The 11,470-nt window shown below is 30.2% G+C and overlaps 1 protein-coding gene across 1 annotated transcript; it reads left to right on the top strand.

Annotated features, from left to right (window-relative positions):
• Window positions 1-439: 439 nt before the first annotated feature.
• LOC143237846 (pseudouridylate synthase RPUSD4, mitochondrial-like) lies at window positions 440-10,434 on the top strand. Its single transcript, XM_076477519.1, has 4 exons — window positions 440-994; window positions 1,184-1,322; window positions 7,406-7,503; window positions 10,071-10,434. Exons 2-4 carry the CDS (start codon window positions 1,184-1,186, stop codon window positions 10,167-10,169), a joined length of 336 nt encoding a protein of 111 aa, XP_076333634.1. The 5' UTR covers window positions 440-994; the 3' UTR covers window positions 10,170-10,434.
• The last annotated feature ends 1,036 nt before the right edge of the window (window positions 10,435-11,470 follow it).

The raw sequence follows: 11,470 nt of genomic DNA, 5'->3' as shown, positions 1-11,470 counted from the left end.
GAAAATCAACAAGAATTTTGTACAAAATGGATAACTACATAAAAGAATAATTGTCAAAGTAGCTTAATGAAAAGCGTGCCTAATTTCAACACCTCCCAGTATCATTTTAAACTTAGCAACTTCTTGACTTTGCGTATCCTTGAGGTAATTTCAAGATCAGGGGTTTTACACAGGCATATGTTGACCAAATTTTTCCTGCCAGAAGACAACATGAGACTGAAGAGGACATACAAATCTGTTGAAACTTGTTTTTCTGACATCAGAAGTCTGACAGCAATGATGTTCTTTGAACATAACAGCTTTGCAGGACTACTTTCAAGATACACAATCATCAGTTAGAGCACAAACAATTGTGTTACATATAGCATAACAAGGTGGTGAGGCCTAAACTTTTTTAGTATAATGTACTTAAATTGTGTATAAAACTATCTATAGTTATCATAATGTTTTATTTAGACAGTGGTAGTAATGCAGAAAAGCTAGTTTGTCAAACTTCATTGGTGTGTAATACATCATAGTATATTCAGTTTGTGTTTAAAACTCATCAAACATCATTACAGTTTTATCATGCTCAAAAATATTATTTTAAGCTTAATAGTATATAATTATGTATGCACACCAGTATCAGTTGTAGCATTTGTATAGTTTAGTTTGTTAAGTGGCCTGAGTATACATGGTAAATATTTTCTGGTCACATGTCATATTTTGTGAATAAAGTGTGCCTGAGAACATTTTCATCTTGGATATTATGCTTGAATTAAGACCTACTATCTTTATGAAAACATCAAATAAAAGTTTTAAAATTTGCACCTTTGTTAAAGAATTGTCCTTAGAAAGTACTGATAAAACTCAAATAAGTAAATGATTATGATATGCTAAAAGTGTTGCTCTGTTTCCCTCTAAAGGAAAAAGTTTCATCTTGACATGTTTTTGTATATCAATAGGAGTGATTGACATCCCTATCACAGAAGGATTAGTGGAAAATAAAAGAAGAGTGAGTTTCTCTGTTTAAAGTTTTTTATTAATAAATATTCATGTTTTTTAAAGTTGTATGAATTAAAACTTGTTATTTTTCTAGTTGTATACCAAACAGTTAAAATTTAAGGATATAATTTTGTCTACTTTTTAATCTCTTGTGTATTATGTTTGTGACAATATATTCAAAAATCTGTTTTTCCACTAGATGGTTTTAAGTCCCCATTTACAAGATGAATATAGATCATTTACACCTTTGTCAAAGAAAGCCCACCAAGCTGTAACTCATTATAAGGTGTTGTCAACTCATGGTAATGCTGCCTTGATAGAACTGAAACCCCAAACAGGTAATTGTGAATTATAAAAGTAAAAGCTATTAAGTATTCTGAAAAGATATTTGGTCTATGACTTGGAGAGGTTGAATGGAAGCATTAAAAGAATTACAATACAAAGAAAGTATGTAAGTGTGTTTAAAAGAAAACTAATACAAATTTAAAGATATAAAGTTTGTGGGGAAGACTGAATAAAATGTCTTAATAAATAATATAGGTATGTATGTTGACCCATAAAAATTACCCTAGTTTGTACCATTACCCAAAAATATTAAATAGTAATGTTTGTAAAATAAATTATTTAATAACTCAGCATGTTATTAAGTTTATTCAATCATCCTTAACAAAAAGTATTTTTAAGTAAGAGTAAGAAATATACATGCATATCTTTGGGTTTAACCTTGTCTGCCCAGACATCATTTACTGTGTGTGTTTTAAGGTTTTATTGGCTTAACTTCAAAGTTTTATTAAACTACTATTTGTATTATACCAATTAGTATAGCATAAAATTATAGCTAATTATCCACACAGTATAGTGTATAATAGTATATAAGTTTTAAGTTCTAAATTTTATATGGCAATATTTTAAAAACTGAATTTTCAATAGTGTAAGAAAAGTTACACATTTTCTGTAGCCATTGCATCTTCTCTACTCTATATACTACCCCTCCAATAACAAAGAAATTTAACATAAATTACTCACTATGAAATTGTTCTTGCTCAATTTTGTTTTATTACAGAGCCATCAAATAGAAATTCAGATCTCTCTTGCCACACCCACCTGTCACATTTATTATGTTTAATTATATATTATCTATAATCAACAGAAGGCCAAGGTTTTTATCTGTTAAATGACTCTTTGTATAACATAGGCCAGCATAGCCAAGCAGTTAGGGAGCTCAACTCTTAATCTGAGAGTCGTGGGTTTAAATCCCCATCACACCAAAAATACTTGCCCCTTTGGCTGTGGGGGCATTATAATGTGGCTACCAATCCCACTATTCATTGGTAAATGCTAAATTAGGGAAGGCTAGGCAGATAGCCCTCATGTAACTTTGTGTGAAATTAAAAAAAAAAACAACAACCTTTATATAACATTGTGTTCTGAACAGAGAATTTCAGTTTTTCTTTTAGTACAAAGTTTATTCCTATGGGAAAGATAACAACTAGCTTAGATGGATTTGTAATGGCCATTGTCTCATAGTTACAAAGCCAGAAAAAGTGTGAGAAGTAGAAGAAATTGTTTCCTTTTTGTATGCTGCTATTCTGTGTTCTTTGATGCATTAGTTAATTGAATAAAAATTATCTTATGCATTACTATTATTAGTATAACAAAGTAGGGTTAAATGTCATAAATAGTTGACAGCAAAATATAAGATCAGATAGCCAAGGTTTTCATCTGTCAAATGATGTGTTATTTTTGTTGTTTTCTGACAAGAGATATGACATTTTATCTGCTAGTACAAGCTTCTTTCCCATGGGAAAGGTAATTATTATCTTGGATGAAGTTATAACTGTTTGTTTTTTTTGCATAGTTAGAAAGTTAGATAAATTGTGATAGTTAGAGAAAATTGTCTAATTTCTTGCATGTTGCTATTCTATCTTTTTTAATTTATTGTGTAAAACAAGTTTCAGTGCATTACTATCATTAGTATAAAAAAGTAGGGTTTAGTGTCATTGACAGTAAACAGAAAAAAATGAAGGTTTGAGTTAATACTTTATTTCTTGGTTTTTATGTTTATTCTATACTTATTAATATAAACATAACTAACATGTAAAAATAGAGATATCATTAGGTTAGTTAAAGTCAGATTATGGAAAATAAATAATAATAAAAATGTTTCATGAGGCACATATGCAAGTAGCTCATGGGTAATGTAATACGATAGCATAGCAAGAGCTGCATATTCCACGAGTGATTGACAACTTATAATGATACAAATAATAACTAGACACAGTTCAAAGTATTTAAAAGTAGATGTACACTGTTACAAGCTTAAAGTTACTTTGGATAAATAAAGGTAGTTTCATGTTACAATTTGAAGTCCTTATGGAAAGACAAAAAAGGGTAATTTAGAATTCACTTTTTTGGGGGGTTATGAGATCGGTCAAATTGTCCAATCCCATTTTGAGACAGGGAAGAGAAAATAATAGATAAAATATAAATTTTAACTGAAAAAAAATGTTTGGAATGCATTTAGGAGGTTTCAAAAGATACAAAAAGTGAATTTGAAATTTTTGAAATGAGGAACAATATGTTCAATTTTGAACATGAAAATTATGTTGCACATGGACTACTCAGAACAAATCTTTAGTTTGTTAAAATACTTTACTTAAAATGTGATTTTTTTATATGAAATACATATAATATTAACTGAAAGACTGCCAGATTTTAAGAAGATAATATACACATTGTATTGAAAGGTAGAAGCATTATATCTATATAGAATTGAAATGAGTACAAAGAGGTCATATGATCGGTCATATTGACTGAGCCTGTGTTGAGAGAATTAATGCAGATGTGGTAGATATTCTGCCAGGTTTTATAAAGAGAATTTTTTTGTGAATTTATCTATTTAGCTTTATTCATGCATTGCCTGGTACATGCATCCAAGTGGTAGTTTAACCATGCAGTTGTTTCATTTTTTCCACCCATCTGGCAAACAACCACCATAAACTTTATGTAGTTGGTGCCTGTCTGTCTATATTTCATTGTTTAAACAGTCTGCAAGAGAAATTCTTTATTGTTTCTATCTACATCCTTCCGCTGATCATAGGAAACTTCCACTATCTGTAGTGTAGAAACCATCTGTGGTTATGATGACATGTGACTGTCCACCATGGTCTTTAAGTAATACTATCAGACATGTTCTATCCTTTGCCCAGTCTTTACTGATTTCCACAGATCATAGTAACATCAGGTGAGTATTCCACATGAGAACATGTGAGGCTTGGTAGTGACCAGTTATCTCAGTGGTGACTATATGGCACTTGCCCACTCATGACTATCTTCTGAAGCACCTTTTAGTCAATCCCAGCTTGATTAATGTCTGTGAGGTCATTCCAGAGATGCAGTGTTTCAGTTAACAAGTCATTTGTCTCACTGGTGAGATGTGTGGTCTTCACATTACAAGAACCAACTGAAAACTTTTGCTTGTAAACACTGTTGTTGCTTTGCAATGTTGCTGAGGATTTTGAGGGGTAGTAAGGCCTTGATGGAGGTGGCTCGAGTATATACTATGACCAGTCGTGAATGTGTTTTGCATGTTTACAATCTTATCTAGCTGTCCTAGTACTCATACTGATCATTGGCAATGCATAATTGAAGTTGTTTCTATTTCTTATTGTAACTTTCAGTGCAGTGGTGCCTTTGATAGCTCTTGTTATCATAATGTTAATGTGGCTACTGAAGTCGTCTGTCAAGGTTACTTGCGTTTCTTCCATAGGATAGCAGTGTCTGCAAAGTTTGATGATGATTTTTCCACATCAACATGTCTGTTATTAAGTGTGCTTTGAGAGAATTGGTGATCATTCCTGTTAATTTCAAGTCTGCTAAAGCATCTGATTGGACTGTCAGTGAAGGCTATATCCATGGAATAGAAACTGGAAAGAACTGGCTGGAATTGTGATTATTGAGACTGACTGTTATTAGTAATGATCCAGTCTGATTGCAAGCTTCCATGCTTTATGTGCATCTGCTAGTAGGTAGTGTGTATTTTCTGATATTCAGTGCACCTATGATGCATTTTACCCTGGTTACATGTGTGCCTTTTTTGTCAGTAATGAGCAGCTGGTCTGCATAGACATCTATCTATTAGATCAAAACCTGCTTCTAAGATATTTAGAACAACTTCAAAGCCTTCTTGTGTAACAGTTGTGAATTAAATGGCATTGAAACAGATTTCTTTTCCAGCATGATAATCACCTAATTATGAAGTTATCGGTGGCTCAATCTAATAGGCAGTACTTCTAACTACATCCTTCTATGGGATCTTTCCACTGAATTTTTGTAGGGTGATGATTCAATAACCTTGTTAGAATGATAGCAAACCTTCATGGGTTGGATAAGGATTTGATAAAGGTATATATTAGCTCTACAAAAATTCAAAAATTATTTTCCATCTCTTCATGAATTCAGATGATATGATAAGGGTTAGCAAGTATAACTCATGACTGCAAACTGGGACTTTGTAACATCATAAGTAGTAGAGATCATTGTTTTACAAATATTTTTTATGTATTGTTCCATCTTTAAAAAAACAACTGGCATTTACATGCTTATTTAATGTGTAATAAGCAAAATGTTACTGTATTTTTGAAATACTGATACACTAGTGCTAAGAGTAAAAGATTTATACTTTGTTTTATTATGGAAAAGCTTTAGAACATTATTTTATTTTCAAACTAAAATTAATCATTGAATAATTTGTTTCTCAAATGATAGCTAAGAAGGCTTATCCAAAAATACTAGCTCAAACAAAATATACCATATTTATGTTACTGGAAACTACACATTTATTGGTTACTGTGTAACTATAGTAGTATAGTTACAGGATATTTATAAGCACACTTTTACACCTATACTAACACTAGTTCCTGACCAAACAAGAGATTAATTAACATCCAAATATTTAACAAGTTTATTGGATTGGGCACAACATTGTACAGAGCCATATTAACAATATTTTCTTTCACTTTCATGAAGTACTTTAGTTAACTCTAATTGCAACCACCTTATTGTAAAGAAACCAGTATATTCTTCCCGCAGTGTTCTTGGAGCCAGTTTTCAAATAGTCTCTGTAGGAAACATCTCCTTATCGACTTATAGGTTTCTCCTTCAGCTGCTAACAGTAGAATAAACATAGGAAATAGGTGTGAAAATATTAGACAAAACTCTGAGAAATTTCGCTTGTGGACAGACAGTATTATTCATTTTTTTTCTTTAGTTTCTAAGTAGCTCCTAACAATAAAATTACTACAAAAAATAAGTGTGAAAAGTATAACCTCTGACCTTAGGTCGTATGAAACTTGTTATCAGTGTGAAAAGTATAACCTCTGACCTTAGGTCATATGAAACTTGTTATCAATACTAAAACACATTTTAATTTGCACTTTACGAACTTTACTTTCTGTATACTTTGACAACTTGTCTTACAACCTGAAGAATCGTGTAGTTTTATATTAGAGAAAATTACCTTATTAGGGAAAAGTGCTGGTAGGTAAGAATATAACAAGCAAAGATTGTGACAGAAAATAATAAGACTATAGTAGCAACACATTTTAACTGTGCTGGAATTGTTTCTACAAATGTTATCGTATAAAAGTATAAAATATATATATATATACGTAATGGGAAGACAAAAAATTAATATTTTTACATAACATTCTTCCAACAATTGTTGAACCATGTTACCTTAACATAGTTTAAGGTGAATTTCACATTTTTCATGTTGTCATAGTAGTACAAGGAACATTAGTGGTTGATCTCTATTGACAAGGAGATTTATGTTTAGAAGCACTTGAAGAAACTAACAACAACAAGTGTCATTTATTATAGAGTTGAGTTCTAATGTTTGATTGGTGTAGTAACAAGTGTGAAGGCTAGCCTTTCAAATGCGTGGATTACTTTATGCTTTCATGAATGCCACATTTTTGTTTTTGTAATGAGTACGTTAAGTACTGGTTTTGTACTAAAAACACCATTATATATGATACCATCTTTATTAATTATGGTACCAACTACATAATAGATAGTTTATGATAATCTGAGTTTTTCTCATACATGTAAAGTTTTGTTTATAATAATCAGACAGTTCATTGTAATATCACAATCATTTTAGCTTATTTTAAATACTAAGAGAATCACAGTTTATGTTATAGATGTAGCAGAGATTCCTGTTGGTACTACTAAGTACATCAACAGTTTTGTTTTGTGAATAGTGTTGTTCCTCCTATCACATTGTTAAAAAATAAAACATATTAAATGTTGTGTTTCAAGCTCTTAGACCTTTCTTAATAATAGCTGATATTTTCACAAAAAGCAACTTTTTGTTTTTATTTTAAAAGAGAAGATATGAGTTTTGTGGTCTTCTTTCCAGGTGTGAAACATCAACTTCGTGCTCATTTAGGATTTGGTTTGAGATGTCCAATTCTTGGTGATCACAAATACTCTCATCTGAGAAAACTAGCTCCTCAGGTAGGTTAACAAACTGGAGGTATTAAAATAGAATTATATTTCGATGTAATGACATTCAAGCGTTCTTTATAGGGCTGAGTGTCCTTTTATCATGCAAAAATAGGCTGATTCCAAAGTAAAAAGAGAGAGAGAGAAATTTAAATAGTGTTTTGTGAAACTTGATCAGTGCAGTTTGTCTCAGTATTCACTAATGAGGAGTGAATACTAAAATGATTCTCTGTGGGCTTATATTAGCATGTTTATTGTCAAACGTGACCAGGAAAGATCAATTAGATCTGAAATTAATTTGAATAGGAGTTAAATATTATTTTTAACAGTCAGGTGTTACAAGAAAAGTTCAGTGATAAACTGCTCTAAAACACTAGTTGTGAAAGTTGATATTAGGCCATGTGTGTGGTAGTCCCCTCTAGTACAGCAGTAAGTCTATGGATTTACACTGCTAAAATCATGGTTAATTTCTCCTTGGTGGGCTCAGCATATAGTCTGGTGGGGCTTTGCTATAATAAAACACACACCATGCATGTGGTTTAAATTTGATAGCTGTGAGAAGGGTATAGTTTAAAACTTTATATTATACACTTTTGTTTAATGTTCAAAAAATGTTGGTTTATATTAACTCTTTTAATCCATGTAGATGAGCTGAATAATAATGAGGATGATGGTGGTTCTGTTTTTATAGCTAATTGTTTAACTCTACTAAATTAAGTTGTATATCTTTGTAACTGAAAAATAGCTTAAAAAACATGAAATCAAAACAAAATGGAACTGTTCAGTAGAGTTTATAATAGAACATTCTAGACTTCTGATTTGATTTCAGTTCACATCACAAACTTCATAACTTATAATTGCAAAACAGAATGAAATGTTCATGTATACGTAGGTGCAAAGAAGGGAAAAGTTATTAAATCTACTGGCTTGTTTTGTTGAGGAATTGTGCAAAAGAAAGTTTCAAATAAGTATTTAAGAAATACAGACATACTAAGATATTAAGTTGTAATAATAAGTTTCCAAAAAATATTAGTGAACATTGTTTTTAAGTGTATATAAAGCTAAGTACTACTGAGTTTCATGATGCAATAGGTGCCAGCAAAAACAAAGATTTGCTAAACCAGTTGTCGTATTTATGTTGAGTAAAAATGTTAAATGAATACTCAGAAAATACAGACTGAAGCATTTAGTTTTTAAAACAGACACTGTTAAAAAATTAGCACTGATTAAAATGTACTATACAAACTATAGGCTTCAGCCAAGGAGTACCTTTCTTAACAATATAGTGACATATCTAAATCTGGTTAATTAATAATAATAAAAAATATGTATTGTGTTTAAAAGTTTTCATGAAAATCAATAATATAGAAGCTTTCTTTAAAGTTAAATGTGGGCTCTGTGTAACAGCAGTATCTGTTCATTTTTTTAATGCTGTGTTACATATTTTCATTTAGTTTTTTTTGCACAAAGAAATTAGGAGTACAAGGTAAAAACCTTGTGTTTATCTGTATGAAATCAGTGTCGAAGCATAACCATGTAATGAACTGTTTATGTATATACTGTTTGTAAAATGCATTTAGAGATTTAATGTGTTTTTTTTTTGTCATTGGTTTTTTTAACAATTTCAAAGCCTGCATGCTTTTATTTAAAAAAAGAGTTAATATGACAAATATGGTATAGAAATATGATAACTTTGAGAAATGAGGAATACAATGTATATTGATTACTGTGAGAAATCTATTAGTAGAAACTAAAAACATGTTTTTCTTGGTCTTCATTTCAACATGAAACAAAGTTTTGTATTAGAGATTATTTCTTTATGCATTAATTTTAAATATTTGTAAGACTTTAAAAGTCATAAAGTCTAACCTTATTATTGGTTGATTACTGATTTATGATGGATCATATTAAATAATAATATAATATATTAAATAAAAAATATTATGCTTGCACAATTGCTCTGGTAATTTATTATTAGCTATTATAAAATTCTTTCTTCCTTTTATTAAGAGCTTCTGAATATGTACGATACATACTGGACATTTAAGTTAAAGAAATGTTAGAATTTTTATTTTTCTACTAATAAAGTACTTTCTAGCCCAGTGCATTCTTAATTTTTGTCAAGGTTTTACCTATAAAATATTATGAATTATACTTAACTTTTAAATGTTTAAAACATGTGCCACTTTTGTATTCCCATTTTGTTATATCTTTGTGCTCATTTATATTTCCTGAATAGTTTATTAGATAATTTATTGTGATTATAAAAAAAAAAAATTATTTGTAATATGTTATATATAGCATGGAACTTATTTGTATGGAATATTTGTGAGTATGATGTTTGAACAAGCTAGATAGGTGTAATACTGTTTATAATTATGATATTTAGTAGCTCAGAATTGTTTTTCAGTGTAAAAAGAGGTGTATAATAGCATTTAATTTGCATTTGTTTTTAAGATTAGCTCTTTTCAGTATCTTTATATTTGTTATAATATTGTATATTTAGTGACCATGTATGTATATGTGTGTTTCTATATATATCTGTGTTGATGCAATAGAAACCTGTTGTATATTTTCAGCAACTTCCTGGTGATATGTTGGATTTACTAAATGTTCGACAGAGTAAGGTTCGAGATATCCCGATGCACTTGCATGCTCGTGACGCTTATCATCCCTGAAATATTAAATGGCCAGAACCTGTTTATTCATGCAAAATCCCATATCATTTCCAAAAGAGTATGCAATACTTAAGGATTAAGAAACATTGAAGAAAGGTTCAGAATAATTATAATGTCTCCTTTGAATTGTTATGGATCCAGACATTTAAAACAAATTATAATGTCACTTCTCAGTTGAAATATAATCTATAAATGTTTGGAATGTAGATTTATTTTCTAAATGTCAAATAAATTATAGTTAATATACTTTTGAAAACTTCAGCCAGCCAGTAGTTGTTACTGTTTTATTTAAATGTATTTTCAAATAAATAATTTTAGTCAGATGTTAAGAATCAAGTACATCTACTTAAGACCTCAAAGTTGCAGATAGCCACTTAATAATAGAGACCAGAATCAAATATTTGTATCAGTCCATTGCTGATGGTTTAATTAATCGACTAATTCAAACAAGCATGTTGTATGAATTAGGAATTCATAAGAATTAATGTTTTGCATATCATAAATCATTAAGTATCTCATATCTTACATTACTCACAATTACCATTTTATAGTTTTACTGCATGTCACATTCATGGAAATAAATATGTTAAATTAGCTGTGAGTCGATGTTTACCGGTACAGAAAACAAAATACTGTTTTCTTGGAATGTCTGTTGAACATTTAGAAGCTTCAGTATTGTTTTTATTAAAAACTCGTACATACAGATATACTGAATAATAATAATAATCAGTGAGCCAGCATTTTATGAAAATGTGGAAAAAATGAATAAATTATAAAAATTGCCAAAACGTTAGTGAAGATATAATTAAATTTGTGTATTTTTTTCTGAACATAATATCTTAAATATAAAGTAATAGTAGTCTTGTATTTAGTGTTGCTTCACCCTATTAGCACCTAATGAGTGAAATTAAAATACTATTGCAATTTGGATGTTGAAAATGTAAGTAAAAAAAAATGGTATAAATTCTAATAATAGTTCAGTTATAAATTTTTATTAAGAAAAAATGGTATATTTTCCAAATTAGAAAGTTTTACTACTAAATATATATATAAATATTAGTGGCAAGAGACATAAAAGTAGCTTACACAAACTCCTTTATTACTATACTACTTGGCCTGGCATGGTCAGGTGGGTTAAGGCGTTTTACTTGTAATCTGAGGGTCCAGGGTTCGAATTCCCATCGCAACAAGCATGCTTACCCTTTCAGCTATGGAAGCATTACAATGTGACAGTCAATCCCACTATTCATTGGGCAGCCCAAGAATTGGCAGTGGGTGGTGATGACTAGCTGCCTTCCCAC

The sequence above is a fragment of the Tachypleus tridentatus genome, chromosome 13 (assembly GCF_004210375.1).
Source record: "Tachypleus tridentatus isolate NWPU-2018 chromosome 13, ASM421037v1, whole genome shotgun sequence".
Lineage (NCBI taxonomy): Eukaryota > Metazoa > Arthropoda > Merostomata > Xiphosura > Limulidae > Tachypleus > Tachypleus tridentatus.
The sequence above is the reverse complement of the archived record's forward strand: the minus strand, read 5'-3'. Positions and strand labels throughout refer to the sequence as shown.